The 17,186-nt window shown below is 41.8% G+C and overlaps 1 protein-coding gene across 8 annotated transcripts in view; it reads right to left on the reverse strand.

The window, feature by feature from the left end:
* Phldb2 (pleckstrin homology like domain family B member 2) overlaps positions 1–17,186 on the reverse strand; it is a 212,503-nt gene that overhangs the window by 78,746 nt on the left and 116,571 nt on the right. For all 8 annotated transcript variants that reach the window (XM_029544559.1, XM_029544558.1, XM_029544557.1 and 5 more), the window contains one exon: positions 2,963–4,299. In XM_029544559.1, the coding sequence (XP_029400419.1) occupies positions 2,963–4,299 (1,337 nt within the window). The remainder of the gene's footprint in view (positions 1–2,962; positions 4,300–17,186) is intronic.

Consider the following 17,186-nt stretch of genomic DNA (forward strand, 5'->3'; position numbering starts at 1 on the left):
AATAACCGTCTCTGTCTCCCAAAGCTGGGGGTTACTGCATACAAAGATATGTCTAGCTTTTAACACTGGTGTGGAGATTTGAACTTACTTTCTCCTGCTTACAGAACAGGCTCTCTTACTCACCAAGCCATTTCTCCTGCACAAAGTTAAAACACTTTTATGATTTACTCATAAAAAGTGAGGGTTTTTTTTTTTTTGGCCTGTGGATCCTCCTGATATAGATCTCTAAGTAACATCTCTAGCATCATTTCTGCCATTATGCATCCATCCTTTCTGCCATGATGATGATGATGATAGACTAAACTTCACCACAGCAGTAGAACACTGACAAAGACATTTTAAAACAAAATGCATGTTTTGGTAATGTATTACAAATATACATTTTGATTCCTTTCTTATGAGAATATTTCTGCTACTATTTTGGTTGTTTCTTTAGTAATTTGCTGATCTTAATTTTGATGTCCTTTGCTGTCCTGATAAATTTAAATACACATGATGCTAATTAATGCTAGCTTCTGTATATATTGGTAACTGAAATGTCATTAGAGACTATTGTTCATCTACTACTGATCAAAGTTAAAAAGTAAGTTTTTTAAATATAAAAAATGACAAACACACTATTGGTATAAAACTCAAATTCAGCTGCCTGCACTGGAATGAGACCAATTTTGAAGCATTTCAGCTCATGTTTACAAAGGGCAATAAAAAGTGTGTTCTATGTAAATGTCTTCGGAGTAGAGATTTAACACCACATAAAAGTAATTTTCAAGCTTAATGCTAATGGGAATATATCTTATATTTAAAAAGACAAAATTTTACCATTTTTGAATGAGCTAAATTTTTCCCTTTAGTATACAATAGCATCAGCTTAAGCATCAATGGCCATGTATTTAAAGCTACTGGAACTGGTGGCCATTCAGAACTAAATCCTAGTATGAGAATGTCTAGTTGTTGGTTGTGTATCCTTAAAGAGGATTGTGGGACTATGGTATCTTCCTCTTTCCATCACACTGTGGCCAGGGGGTGGACAGTTTTGCTCAACCACATGTTCCCTGCCAGGATGCATTGCTCAGAAACAGCGGAGCATCTGAATACAAAACTACAAGTCAAGAAGACCTTGCCCCTTTATAAGCTCTCTACATTGGATACTTAGTAAAAGTCATAGAAAGATCAGTCAGCGTGATCACTTGTGATAGGATAAGCCTAATGTTATACAATATCACGAGCCATTATTAAGGATAAGGGGTTACAAGTATATTCCTAACAGTATCATCAAGGCTTCCCAAGAAGTTGACCTTGCTCATGGTTCATAGTGTCTCAGTCTTGCAAGCAACAAGGAAAGTCACTACAGGGACTGTCAGGAGTCTTAGATTTGGAGAATTTGGAGGACAGAGAAATCCACCAACACTTCCATATGCTAAAGATGAAACTCAAAGCATATGAGGTTCCTGACAGGTTTTCCATTCTTGTGATTGATACGAGACCTGTTGTGTAGACTAAAGGAAGATCTCTAGGATGAGAGAACCCACAGGAAAGGCTATTCTAGATTTTCAAATAAATTATCAAAGTTAATTATCTGACTTCATTAGTAATAGTTGTTTAGGACAGTGTAGGACTATTTACAGTCCAGATACAAGATGTCTGTTTGCTAACTGAATTACTTTCTGAATTATATCAATGGATTAAGCCTAGACACAATTTTTTTTAATAATTATGAATAATGACAATTTGTAACAATAAAGGGAATGTAATGCTGGACTGCTAACTGATATGCACAGTGAATATTTAACCACCTAGGGGTATACATATATATTTTTATCCAGTACTTTTAGTTAGGAAGTGGATAAACTAACCAAAACTTTAAGTGATTCTTCTTCTGAACTGTCAAACAGATGTTGCATAGTATATATGGTTTCTATCCATATAATATAAATTTTATTGTACTATAGGCAGTCATCAATTTTTCCATGTGACTGAGAAATCTTATTCCAACATACTTTTTTTAAAGCAATTAAAATACCTCTGATAATCTTTACACTTTTATAAAGCAGTTTTGCCACCCTATAGCTTTTCTCATGAAGGAGGTCATTAATCACCAGTGAAGCAAAAACAATCTCTGACATGTACTCATTCTGAAATAAAAACCCACTAAAAAGGGAGTGGAAAATTGCCTTTGAATATTTTCCTTCATCAACAGGGCTATTGAGGAATGTAGTCTTCCATCATTGTTCATTTATGTCCAATTAGTTCTTTACGTTAAGCAGAAACTCGTTTTAGACTGGAAAAACAGAATGAACTCAACCTATTTTGTTTTTTGGAGTTTGGTGGTGCTGTATGAAGTAAGAGGCATAGCTGATGGGAGTTTGACTTCATGTGAACTGTGTGGGGAAAACTGGGTACCATGGAGATTGACGAAACCCTTGGTTTTCCAGATGACTTGCTGTACTGACAAATTCTTGCCTTATTATCTCACCAACTGCCTGTCTTAAGTATATACCAGCGAACTTAATGATATAAATAACACCACCATCCCCTCCTGTACTTAAAAGAAAGCTCATGAGATAGAAGAAATTCAGTAAAATGCACAACTAGACATTAGCTTTTCCCAGAATTTCTAGTGGTTGTGCAAGCCCTTGGGGGCAATCCCCAGAACATGAAAGAAGAGGGAAAATAATGGTAAGGGAGAGAAGAGAAGAGAAAAAGGACTCGAGAACTCTGCAGAACAACTAAATAAACACAAGCCTCTGGCACTAGTGAGCTTTGGAAGTTTCAAAATGGCCAAAAATGTCTGAAAAAAAATAGATAAGAAAGAGTTATATGGGACACAGAGCAAGAAGTAGGAGGAACTGCAGCTGGTTCACGTGGAAATTCCATCCTTCCACATGGAATGGACCCTTGGTGTCTGTCGCCAGCCCTGTGAATGCAAGTCAGGGGAACGGTGAAGTCAAAAGAGTTAGATTACCAGTCGCTCCATCTCCTGCTCCCTGAGTCTCTCCTCCCTCTGTCGTCGGTGATAATCCATCAGGTCGTCGCGTCCTGAAATGGAGCTGATGCTGCTTTTCCGTTCTCGAAGGACCGGCTGCGGAGTTTCTGACGACTGTCTTAGGCTTTCCAGATCAGAGTCATCAAGCTCCATTGATCCACAAGAGAAGTTCCTCCTAGCCACAAGCACTCGGTCTGGCTCTCCAGAAATGAAGGAATGACTTGGGCTGGTCCCTGAGTATGAAGCCCTATCAAAGTCATCAGAGGAGGTGGAGGCCAGGAGCATCTTCCGAGCCACTCGAGGGCTGGCAGGAACACTGAGGGCAGAGCTTACGTAAGGATTTCCCTCTGACAGACAGGTTTTATAGGGTGAAGCCCCTGAGCTTAGAGAAGAAAAGTTAAGGTAATTATCACTATCCACTAGGCTATGAGGTAGATCCTTTTCTCCTAACTGACCTCGTCTGGAATTGCCCAGGGAATTTCTTGGAGGCAGGCTGAGAGGCGACATCTGGTTGTCTGTGGCTTTATACAACCTGGGAAGCGATCGGCTGTAGGCACCCATATTACTCAGACTGCTCCCTGAGTATTTCCTTGTTCTCACACTAACGTTTTCGGAGGCCGGCTCCTTGTGCCTGCTTAACCTGGGCTGAAGTGTCGAGTGGTCCTGAAGGTTCATCTTCCTAACTTGCTTTGGACTTGAAGGCATGCTTGCTGCCCCAGACCTGCTGATGGATGAGGAGCCAGTGCCGCTCAAGGAATTTCCGTTCCACATGGTCAGGAGCGAGCCAGAGGTTTTTCTTCCTTCCAGCCCCCCTAGAAAGTAGACGCTGTCGTGTGATTTATTCCTAGAGCTGTATCTGGAATAGGGAGGCTTCTCTGAGAGCCTGGTGGACCTCTCACTATCTCGACCAGTATAATGATCCAAATCTGCTTTCCCAAGCGGATAGCCGCCAAGAGAGGCTGCAGAACTGAGGAAAGAAATAGGAGGCTTCATGGAAATACTTTTATCAATTCCATCACAGAACTGTTTGCTTCCCTGGATTTTGGCCAAGGAAGGACTGCTCCTGACGCTGGTGCCCATTGGAGAAGGGCTTCTCTTGGTAGACACCGGTTGGGAGAGGGTTAAATAGGAGCCGGAATAGTCCCCATTGGCTTTAAACTTCAGACTTGATGAATATTTCCTCGGGCTTAGGCTCTCCATCATGTTTTGGGGCTCGTTCTCCAGGGAACGCACCACAAATCCTTCCTCTAAGCTACCATTTTGGAATTCCAGCTGCTTTTGTATGTGGCTATCTTCTGCCATAATACGGCTGGACCCTGTAAAGGGGAGAAGGAGAAAGTTTTCAGTTAAACACACGTGAAAGTATACCAGAAGGTGAAAAATAAGGGTTTCTGATCAGGGATATATTTTACAAAACCCAAGTAAAATAATGGCTCAGGATTAGGCTGGTATGTACGAGTGGGATTTCGCGCCCGGTGTTTCAGTCTCTGGAGAACCACTGTCCTTCTGAATATCTTCAGTGTGCCTACAAGGACCACCGAAGGGCTTTTCCTTTAGACGTTTCTGCTAGAATCATCATCAGCTCAGAAACAGTCCTGAAGAACACAACACTCATGTCATGACAGAGGAAGAAAGTTTCTGTTATACACTGATTCAGAATGTGAGGGTGTGGTTCTCTTGGAGGGAAGGGATAGAAGTTCACTTCTTAAGTGGACAGCGCGAAGCTCCTGTGCTCCTCAGAAGAAGCTAAGAGACAAGAGGCACTGGACCGAAGGGTGTTCCCGAGATTGTTGCCCCATGGTCAAGGTGGCAGATTTAAAGCCCTAAATTATTCTATTCTTCAAATTCCTTGGCACCCGAAATGTGTTGTGCTTGTTCTTGGTAGTGAGTCCTCTACTCTAACAAAAACACCTTGTGCCTTCTGGTCTACCTACCAAACTCTAACCCATCACTCAAGGGACAAAATAGGACTCTATATTCCATAAGTATTTTTTTTTTCAAAAATAAGTATATATTTTGGGGTTTTAGGTCCGAGAGTCAAACATTGACTTAAAATTTTAATCTATGAAAATTTCCTTGAATTAAAACTAGCTCTGAAAAGGCTAATATTGAAAGAAAACTATCTCTATATTATTAACAAAGGAAAAACACAATTTGACTTCAGTAAGTACATGCAGGGCTAAGACTTTCCTCCAGTCCTCAGGGACCTCAGACACTAATGCTTGGTGGAAAAGATTATGTCTAGAATTGTTATCTTATATTCATCTCCTGACTTTCATTGCTCTATAGGAACACACCCCCCCCGCAAAAAAAAACAAAAACAAAAAAACAAACCAAAAACAAAAAAAACCCCAAGAACTTAAAACATTTTTCAATTACATACATCCTCATACCATAGAGGGAAGACTTCATTTTCTTGGCTTAACATCATTTTTCCCCAGGGAAACGCAAGCATCTCAGCATGGAACTGCTTCTCACCTACAGGCAGGAGTCAGGGAAATGTCCCTGCTTACATCCAGGTGGTGCTAGGAATTGCCCGAGAGCTTCAATCTCTCCCCACCCCCATGAAATGCTGCGTTGGATTCATTGTCCTTCAAAGCTCTATTTGGACGTATGTTAAAATGATATATTTCAAAACAATAGCTTAGAAATCCACACAAATCATCAGAGCTAAGCCTAATACTTGGTTTTCAGTGAGTTGCGGCCCTTCTATTCATGGCCTGTGGTCAGTGCCCCTCTACCCCTAGACAATGCCTTCATCAGTTATTTCCAGTTACAAAGTTGAAAGCAACATCAGTCTCACTTGCGACGTTTCTTGCCATACTTTATAGGATTGAAGGTAAGACAACCCTCACTTGGCCTTAGTCTTTTTCTAAACTCATTTTGTCCCTGGTTGGTTTGCCATTTTGAAATTTTAATAAGTCTTAGCCAGTTCTCCTAACATAAATATTTCAGGACTGAGAAAATAAGAAAAAAGATGGGTCCTAAAGAGTTTCAGGGTTATTTATAATATAGGAAAAAATACCCTTAAATGCCCAATAATATGTGGAAAAATTACTGTTCATCACAGGAGTGAACAGTGTGAAACCATTTAATGCCACACTTAAAATATATTTTATAGTATAAAAATGCTCATATAATATACACTAGAAACATTCAATAAGTACAGCTACTTTCACACACACACACACACACACACACACTGATTACAAACTCAGTTCCTCCTGTGCATATAAGGTGCACAGCCAGTAGTGTTCTTACAGGCACTTAGATCAGGATTTGGGGAGTCATCATGACCTCCTCTGTTGTGTCTACTTCTCTTTCACTGCCTCTATCAACAAGCCCAGTTATCACTGTCCTTCATCCATATTCTAAACCTGATACTTCTTGCTATTTTACTGATGCTACCCATAGAACCCAGCATCTTTTGTCCCCCTGTGCTTACCTTTCTCCCACAGCAATAACAATGGAATGAAAAAAATTCACATTAAAAGTTACTACTGATTTTTCCTGGGGTGGTAATATTACTAGTGATTTCATATCAATTTACATTTTGCACATTTTAATTTTTTTTTTTTTTTTTTTTTTTTTTTTTTGGTTTTCTGAGACAGGGTTTCTCTGTATAGCCCTGGCTGTCCTGGAACTCACTCTGTAGACCATGCTGGCCTCGAACTCACAAATCCACCTGCCTCTGCCTCCCAAGTGCTGGGATTAAAGGCGTGCACCATGACGACCGGCTTTAATTTTTTTATAACAATGTGATATAGAATATTAGAATATGGTCTCTCCTACCACCTTGGTTTTTAAGTTGGTCAGATTCTCATTTGTTTGAACACTTGGTTGCCAGGGGTGGCCCTGCTTGGGATGGTTGTAGAAACTTTAGGTGACAGAGGAAGTAGTTCACTGCGGGAAGGGTTTTGAGATGTCTACCTCACCCTCACTTCTGGTTCACTGTTTGCTAACTGCAGATAAACGGGGCCAGCAGTTTCTCACTCCTACCAGCATGCTTTTCTTGCCACGATGGACTGTATGCCCTTGAACTGCAAGCCAAAACACAACTGTCCTTTAAGTGGATTCTTGTCTGGTATATCATCACAGCAATGAAAAGTAACTAATCCACAACTTTCACAGATATATCATCAGATACATGTATGGAATCCATTCATTTTCCTTGAAGATCTGTTTGTCGCCTAGCTGAATACATGTGTCTATTTATCTGAACTTGGTATCCCTTTAGTCCTGCATACCAACTCAACACTAAAGGAAATCAGCTAGACGGGTGGTGTTCCTAACCCCACAAGAGAGCATCAGTAGCTGTAGGAACCTCTCTTCTTTCTTATTTCCGGGGTACTCTACATCTGAGGTATGATCCTATGAAAGGAAACCTAGGAATAGGAAGTGAGTAGGAACCGCAGGACGGTAATTAATAATGCACTTGGAATTGGGGAGTAGGGTGTGGGCAAGGGCATCAGAGGCAGAGGTAGAGACCCAAGTGGGAATGTATGACTCCTTCCTCCAAGCATTTGAGGATGTGACTGCAGGCAGAATGCACTGCAGACGACCATTGAGTTTATGGAAAGAAAAGGAGGAGTTGGGCTAAAAGAGAAAGATTGCTGGGATGCTTGGCAAGGCAGCACAGGTAAGAGAACGGAGAGAGGTAGGAAACACAGAAGAAATGAGCTGAAGCAACTCCTGGGTTTACAGCCATCTTTTATGTTGGATGCTGCTTTGCTTATTTGGAGTTTCCTGAACATTTTATGTGAACAAAGAACGGGTCCTAGGGAAACTATGCACTCCTTGCATCGTGTTATTGGGAACAGCGAAACAGAACTGGAGGATGGGATGAAGGAATTCATGCGCTCTTCTATACATAGCCTCAGAGGGTCTGGGCGCAGCAGGGAGTGCATCTGGTGCCCATCTGAGAGAAAGGACAACTTGGGGAAGTCTAAACAGGAAAGAAGCTAATGTGTGCTGAAACGTTTGCATTTACTTTCCAACCCATAAATTTAATCCTTCCCGGGCTCTTGTTATTTTACCACCTAAAACACGCATTCATCTTACTGTCAATCAGAAAACTCCAGGCAGTCAGGATGGAAGTCCCTTGAAAGATGTTACAGAAAAACCACAGCCCCTTTTTCCCCTGGAGGAGAAAAATGACTTCAACAAGCAGTTCACAGGAACGTTGTTAAACAGTTCTTCAGAGAGCTGCTTCTCTGTGGTGTGGTTTAAATGATTTTTAAAACGATTCTGCAGTTCTACTCCACTCACACCAGATGACAATAGAGCTCATCTCATTTAAAACCTAACCGTCCAAAAGGACTCTGACGTCACCTGAGCCATGCGCACTGTCGTCGCCTGCAAAGGAAGGTGCACAAAGAACTCGAGATTTTTCAAACACAGTGCTTGCTGCATTGCATTAAAGAACATGTCTGAACATCTGGCGGAAAGGTGCAATCATCCCCCTGGCTTTAGCCAAGGAAGTGGCTTTGGAAGGTTCCCACCAGACACAGCAGTGACACATCTTTTTACCTTGCTGTGTGTAGACCCTTGTGAGGGTCACCTGATACCAGAGGAATTAGTCACAGAAACACTGCAACTAAATAACTATAGAGATGTGGATATTGTGCCATGCTATGGGTGAACAGAAGCAACTTGAGGAAAACCAACTCTTAAAAGTCTGCAGATATACATCAAATTGTCTATAATATAGTGCCTTGAGCCTATATACTGTGTTCTGCCAGAGCTCTGGAGCTGGGCTGGCTGGGGTGAGAAGGATGCTGTTCCTGTGTGCTTTGTGGCAGACAGTGGTTGATGCCTGGTACTCAGGGCTCTCCAGCATGCTGGTGGTCCACGGGCGGGCTTAACTCTCTGCACTGATGTTTACAATATGGTGCTGTTAGGATTACAGAGTACTGAAGGCATGCAATTGAATTCAGAGACAGTCAAGCAGTCCCTCAGAAGCAACACCATTCCTCACAGGAGTTCTGTGGGAGTATTTCTGTGGCCTCCAGTGGTAGTTGATAGGGCCTGAAGGGGTCCTTTGAGAGGATTGAAGAGAAAAGCTGAAAAAAAAAAACTATTTTAACCACAAGGCCTATACTTTATAAGGGAGAACAATACATACACAGACTCCTCCCTGTCTTTCTACTGATGACATCAAAAACCTGAGCAAGAGAAGGCTAATTAGAAGCCTCAGGAACAAACACTTGCTTCTCTCTCCAGTCCCCTTTCAGAAAGCAAAAGCACTCTAAGGCCCCTGTTCTCTGTTAAACCTTTGCTCTTCTCTGTGCCCTTAGAGCAAAGGAGCCCTCCTACTTTACAAATAATTGTTCTTGACCCTCAACCCTTCTCAGACTCCTCTGTCTCTGCAAACAATCCTTACCTCTCCACACAGCCCCCCACTCCCCACACCCCCAGCCATCTGCAACTGCTCCCTCCCCCCAGCAAACACTCCAGGGCCCTTTCTCCTGCTAGGGCTGCCTGCTGCATAGCCGAAGCCTGGAGCTGCCCACTGCTCCAGTTCCCACTGGACTAGGCTCTGCTTCTCTCTCGTTCTAGCTTCCTAACCTCTATTCCTTCAAACTCCTCCTCCCCAGTCATGATTCTTATATCCCAGAGCAGAGGATGAAAATGAAAATGTGTTAGCACTTCTTATTTCTTCAGCAAATGGGTTCCAGTCCTTTTCCTTTGCACCACATTCTTTGCTCAAGGATCTACCTGTTTGGGTGAAATGCTCATTAACCACTAGACTCACACAGGTAGATGGGTAACCTCTGAAGAAGAGGCTTCTGTGTTTCACAAAGACCTGAGAGCAGCAGTTCCAGGTGTGTGGGCGTGGAGGTGGGGAACAGTATTTGTAATGACTGCACAAAGCTCTTGTCTTACTCCAGAGGACTGTACCTATTACAGCAGACAGCAGCAAACACACATTCGTGCAAGAACTCATTCTCCACATCACCACAGCAGCCTAAAATACAAAAGCCTTTGTAACACACAAAGACGATGCCTCAGAAGCTGACTTAAAGCATTTTTGGAACAGCCCACTGTTGTGGAGATCAACAGCAGGGCATGGAAGAAAGGTTGGGACTACCGGGGTTCAGAACCCTCAGGTGATGTCTCAGGGCATCTACTCCATGGTTTCTTTCTTGTTTTTCTTTTGCCTTTTTTTTTCTTCTTAATTTTTTCACTTTGCCATTTTCTAAAGCGATCTAAAGGGAGGATGATCATTAAGGAAAGAAAAACAGATGACACTTGACTCTACAAGAAGTGGGAGGAGTGGAAAGTAAAGGAGATGATATGGTAAACACAGAGAGAAGACACCAGGACACAAAAGAAAAGGACATCTCAGCTCCTCCCAGTCTGCCATATAGGTGTCCAACTCCAGGCTACTGCTCCCTACAGTAGCCCACTTGTACTGATGTCTAAACTCCACCATAAGACACTGCAGATCGTACCAAGAGGAGTCTAACAGTGATCTTAGCCAAGAGCAAATGACCATACTTCCAGTGAAGCAGTTTCTCACATCAGCTACTTAGTCTCAATTGTTTTATTTTATGAATTGGAGGGAATTCTTAAGAACTTAGAAGATACAGCCAAAAGGCTAAAGGGTCAATTATAGGGTTTTTTTTTTTAAAGTTTTTGTGCTAGTCCCTTCAATAAAATGCTTGTCTGCAGGAACTTTACAGCATTCTTTGGATTATCCAAGGAATTTGGCTGCTGTTTCCTGTGATAAGTCTTTGTAGTGCGGGAGGATGATAGAAAGCAGATCCAGCCTCAGAAAATGGGGGTCACTGAAGTTCCCTTCCACTGGCAAAGTCCCAAGTTTTACCTAAATAGTCAAGGCATAAGTTTCATCAATTAGACTCACATGGGTGTTTAATCAGTGATTAATCTTTAGCAATATGTGAAGAGATAAAATATTTTCAATGAGTAAAATGTATAATAAATTTAAGTTCAAGATTATTCCAATTAGAAATATGTCTTTCATGACAGAAATGACAAGGAACAAAAGAATGTTCTTTTTGTTATTGTTGCTTGTGTGTGTACACGCAGGATGTGTTGGGGTGGTGCACAGTCTGCAGCCTGCATGTGGAGGCCAGAGGAAAACTTTCTAAAGGCTAGCAGCTCTACCTGTTAAGCAGTCTTGCCGAAAAGAATGCTCTAGTAAAAACACTACAGACCCTCTTTGGTGGCACATACCCGTAATCCCAGCATGGAAGGTCAAGGCAGGAGGGCCATAAGTTCAAGGTCAGCCTGGTCTACAAAGTAAGATGTCTCAAAACCAAAACAGCAACAGCAACAAAACCTTACCCCACCACCACCACCACCACCACACACACACACACACACACACACACACACACACACACACACACACACAAATGCATTCACTTAATTCTAGAACACAGGAAGGTATAGTGGGCAGAAAGGTCCAAAACAAAAACATGTGTTTGGTCTTAATAGAAAAAGAAATCCAGGCATGAGAAGAAACTATTCTAGGTTGAAAGACTCAAGAGACATGCCAGTGACATACAGCCAGTGACATACAGCCAGTGACATACAGCAGATGTGCATGGTTTGTATTCTATGTGCAAAGATCCACCTGCTTAAAAAAATGTCTGAACAACCAGAATTTGACTGCCACCTCAAAATCAGACAAATTGCTCTTTTCAAAGATGCAACAATATGTTGCTCAGAATCACACTGCAAATTATTTATGGATGAAAATCTAGGCATTTGGAGCATGCTTTGTAACCACCTAAACTCGGTAGAAAAATGGGGTCTCCAGATGAAACCAAAGTAATGAATATAAACACTCGAGACCAGAGGTGCCTGGTTCACTATATCACACTTTTAGTGAGTGTTTAACATTTGTGTAGGTTTGAATTTTCGACATTAAAATGTTTTTCCAAAAAGATAAATGTACTCTGGAGCCAGAGTAAATAAAAATAAAAAATATATATATATCGACATTAATTATAGTGGCTCATTATACAAAAAATGGAGTGGGTCTCAGCAACTTGAAGGAATACCAGCTCATCATACTAAACCAACTTCTATAAAAGATGATTTTTAAAGTACCCAGGGAAAAGTTGACAGCAAATGCATTGGTCAAGATTATAAATAGGTAGGCCATCTCTGCAAAAGAGAGCAAGATAATGCTAGGTAGAATACCTCAATTTCAACAAGATTTGTGCCCAAATAAAAACATTGGTATGAGCAGGAGGGAACGAGTCAGAGCTAGGAGGGTCTTGAGTTTTATCATCAGCCTAGGCTTCACAGGGGAGCCTGGACTACATAGTGCAAATGGAAACAGGCAGATGGATCAGTTGGCATGGCAATGTGCTTACTGATGGATCAGGTCTCAGCTCTGATGTGGAAGCTGGGCACAGTGGCACAGGTCTGGAATCCTAGTCTTAGGGGTAGAGGGGATAAAGGCAGTGCTTTCCCAGGGCTCACTGTGCAGACAACATTGTTGAACTGATGAGTTCCTGCTGGGTTTAGTAGAATAAAAAAAATGGCAATCTAGGATATCACTTACCTCATGTTGATCTTTATTCTCCACACACAAGTGCCCACAGCCACACAAACACAAATATTTGTCACTTATACAAACAGAGGACACCACACATATGAAATGTACATTTTTAAAAAAGATCAATAAGACCCATTGTTTTAGACAATTAAAGTGTACAAGTATCCATAGAAACTACCAAACTTTCCATATTCTAATAATTTTTTACCCTAAAAATACATATTTATGGTAAGAAGTGGGTTAATATGACCTGTATATTTTAAAATTCTCTTACTTGGGCTGACAGGATGGGGCAAGATGGATCAGTGGGTGTAGGCACTCACTGACAAGTCTAAGAACTTGATCCTGAAGACCACTTGAGGGAGAAAGTCAATTCCATGTACACCATTGGAATTTGTGTGCCCTCCTTCACACAACTCCTCCCTCAGAGGCATAAATGAATAAATTAAACAAACAAATAAAATCCTGTTATTGCTTCTCAGAAGATGGGGCAACCCTTTGGGGTAAGAAGTCATCAACCCATATTTTGAGGGCTTTTCACTGAAATCCAAACCAGTTTTCACACAAGATAAAGCTTTCTAAAATTTGTTCAGATGAAGTCAAGCATCTCCAAATGTCACTTCTCTCTGCTCACGGGTACAGTTCATGCCTGAGTTTAGGTGATTCTGACCAAGTCCCGGACAAACCCTGGCAAGTCCTCCTCCATTGTGTGATCATCCCAAGGAGATGGACTAGAGAGATGGAGATTCACGGGCGTTAACTGGACAGAGGAATCATCTGTGTGTATGAGCTGTACCCTTCCTCTTGAGTCAGGAAAGGGCACCAATCTGACCCATTGCATGCACAGCTACTTTCAAGAAAGAATATGAACCTAGGATGACATAGAGGAAAGCTCTACTTTGAAGGCACTATGGACTTTGTGATCTTAAACTGAAACTCATATCCATGACCATAAAACTCGCTAACCTTTCCATCCTGCCTTGTTTGTCCATATCCTCACTACCACTGACTGAAATATATCCTCTTAAGAATATTTGATTTTTCCAAATAACATTCCCCAGACTCAACACTTTGCTATTTGCCCACTATCATGATCTGGCAATGATCAGAGCATAAGTGGGATCCGGGAAAGGGAACAAATGGAAGTCAGAGATGTCCTCCACACTCAGAATGGTCTTACTACCACTCCACCCCTCGGGCTTGAGAGATCAACAAATGGCCCAACATCCCAGCTTGTTTCCCTCTTAACTCCAAAACTGGGACGGGTGGACTTTTAAAGGATGCTGTGTATGTCTTGGTAGTAAAGATCCATTGTGAGCAATCCGTGGCTAGCTGATGTCAACACTGAGAACATCTCAGAGCAGGGCCTCACACAGGAAGCAGGACACACATCACAAGGCATTTTCATCTTATTTGGTACCATCATGGAAAAGGTCAGCTGAGTGAAATGTCCCTCTGTGGGCCAGTGAGATAGCTCAGTGGGTAGACGTGCTTGCAGTGAATTTGGAAGACTAGAACAGCTCTAGTGTAGCCTCCTGGCTTCCATAAGTACACCATGACACATAGGCACCCATATGCTTTACCCTCCCCAATTCATTTTATTTTTTCCAAAAAGAAAAATCACTGTGAGGCTCTCCACCACACTACAGAGCACAAAGTTACAATGATGGTGTAATTTTGTCACTTATTTGATAGTTGGTTGTACAGAGTGGTTATTGTAAGACAACACAGCAAAAGGGGATAATTCTTTGGCCCTTTAAGTATTGAGAAACAATTAAGTCAAACTTACTTTTAATCAATGCTGGGTTTTCACGACCTTTACTTGTACTTTTACGTGTGTGTGTGTGTGTGTGTGTGTGTGTGTGTGTGTGAGAGAGAGAGAGAGAGAGAGAGAGAGAGAGAGAGAGAGAGAGAGATCTAGACTAGAAGAGGGCATCAGAATCCCTAGATTTGGCATTCAGGTAGATGTGAAACAATTGATATGGGTGTTTGGATATGGGCACTTGGTTGTCTGGAAAAGTAGCAAGTGTTCTTAACTGCTGGGCCCTCTCTGCAGGTTGATTTTTTTTTTCTGAGTTTTTGTTGTTGTTGTTGTTTTGGCTTTTGTTTTGTTCTTAAATAACTCTTTCCAGTAGACCTAACGAAGGAAATGGCTCCTTTCAGATGTTATTTTTATTGGAATGGCTAATCCAGTACAAAGAACACTGGACAGCTTGCCAAGGACAGGAGTTGGGAGACTGGTTCTTTTTCTGTGTCCACCAAAACTAAGAGGAATAATATATGGAGTGAGTCACTTCATCTATCTCCACCTTGTTGAAACAGAGGTTTGTCAATGTTTGAAATGCTGAGAGTGAACTAGAAGTTCCTTGTGCCCCAAAGTTTCTGTACTCCCGAAGATTACTGGTAAAATAACCCAGGAGTGCCTGTTACATAATACAGGAAATGGAAATGACCACAGAACATAAGCATGCTTTAGTGATAAGACAGCAGCTACCTAACTGGGCAAAGCTTTGCCTGACATTGTCCCCCCAAGGCATGCCAAGGTCATGGTGAATCATCTCGGCCAAACACAGTGAGAAAAGGGTCTAGTCAGAACTGTTAATGCAGCATATCATACCAGCTGATTCAGCAGCGTATACGAGAAACATTTCACCTACATTCCAACGTCCTGCAATTTCCTTAATAAACCTTAAATTGCTCTTGAAAACGTACTTCAGCTATGATGCAAACTGTGTGGCAGCCAGACATCTCTTTCCAGGCCTTTGGAATACTTCTTGACTGTTCACACCGGGTCTGATTTGGTCAAAGGAATGCAGGAGTTGGCTAACATAATTTGTTACCTGCTCTGAATCCACCAGTGTAGGAGGGGTCGAGGAACAAATCTTACGGAACTCACATAACCCCCCTCCTTTTCATTATTGGATACATTAATTCCCCAGTCACACGGCCAGTCTGGAGAAGTCACCAGCATCGTCATTGCAAACAATCATTCTAAGATGATAAACACTAGCAGGCACTGACCTGCTAAGCTGCAGTTTAGAAAATGCTGACCCTGTTCAAGTTAACAATGCTTAATACAAGACGGTGTGAACCTTCTCTCCCTCTTCTTTTGCAAAATGAGGAAACACATTTCATGAAATGAAATCAACTATGCGCATTAAAGAAATGGTTCTTCCATATATTAAAACTATATAAGTTGGCCTGTTACCTCATGTTATTTATCTGGGTCTTCCCAACAAGCTTCTACAGTGTCTGGCATTCCCACACCTCTATGTGATGACTTTTTTACTCTTGTTTTCTTTCCCTGATACTGATAGCCAGAATGCTTTAAAAGTCTTACGTTTAAAGTAGATACAACACTAAGTTGCTTTTCAGTGATATCTAAAAAATCATTGCTAAATATCATAGATGTATCTATTTTACAATTTAACCCCTGGAATTTTCTGTATGAGAAAAACACAAATTCTTGCTTGGTAAGTTTTATACAGAAGGGATTTGGAAAACCTGACCTACCCTTTGGCTTTACTTATTTTCAAAAGACAAATGACATATTCTGCAAATCCTAGGAAATATTCTCAACCACTGACTTTCTTGCCATAATTACTAAAGTCCATCACGCCAGGATATTGTGGCAGATAATTATGGAAGTAACAAGAATGAGCAGACAGAAGGTGAGAACGAAAGGGTTGCTACCCCTCCAGTGAAGAGCCTGCAGGGGGCAGATCCCCACTCCCCACCCCACCCCACCCCCATCATAGTCAGTCTTTCCAAAGTCATTATCCTAAATGTTTCCTTGTGCTTCCTTTGAGATGGATCTCTTGGGTAGTTGCCAACATAAACCATGTAGAGCTCTGACCTCTCCCAGGAAGGGTACCTCAAAACTTTTCTTCTAGCAACCAAATTTGAGGATCAGGAAGGTCACTTGACACCCAGGAATCCCTAACCACAGGCCTAATGTCTAGTAAAGCAAACTAGCCAGTGTTAACATCTGTAACTGCTGCAGCCAAACAGGCACAACTTTCCCGCCACTCAAAAGCTCACTGGAAGTAGGCAGTGTGGTTCTTGCCTGTGATCTCAGTACTCCATGACACCAAGGCACAAGTATCATGGAGAGTTTGAGGTAAGCCTGGGGTACAAAGTAGGTTCCAGGCCAGCCTAGGCTACAGAATGAGACATTTTCCTGAAGCAAACAAGAGATGGAAAACAAACAAACAAAAAAAACACATGGAGGCAATTTCTATCTAGATATGAAGCCATTCACTAATATGAAATTAAATTAACAATAACTTTGTGCAAGATAATATGTCATGGAGCAGCAGTCAGGAAATGTGTTCTGTTCTGTCACTACCAAACCATGTGTAAGGCTTGGGAGCTGTGGGCTCAGACAAGAGAATCTGAGTTCTCGAGAAAGAGTCTCACCAAGCTCAGCTCCGACTGGCCCAGCACTCACTATATTACTGTGATGGTTTGAAGGAAAATGGCCCCCTAGGTTCGTATATTAGTCCCCAGTTGATGAACTGTTGGGCAGATGTGGCTTTGTTGGAGGAAGGGAGAAGCTAGGGTTGGGCTTTGAGACAAAACCCAGTCTTTGTCTCTGTCTTTGTCTACCTGCCTGTCTGTCTGTCTCTGTGTCTGTCTGCCTGCCTGCCTGCCTCTGTGTGTGTGTGT

This window comes from Mus pahari, chromosome 12, assembly GCF_900095145.1.
Source record: "Mus pahari chromosome 12, PAHARI_EIJ_v1.1, whole genome shotgun sequence".
NCBI classification, from domain to species: Eukaryota; Metazoa; Chordata; class Mammalia; order Rodentia; family Muridae; genus Mus; species Mus pahari.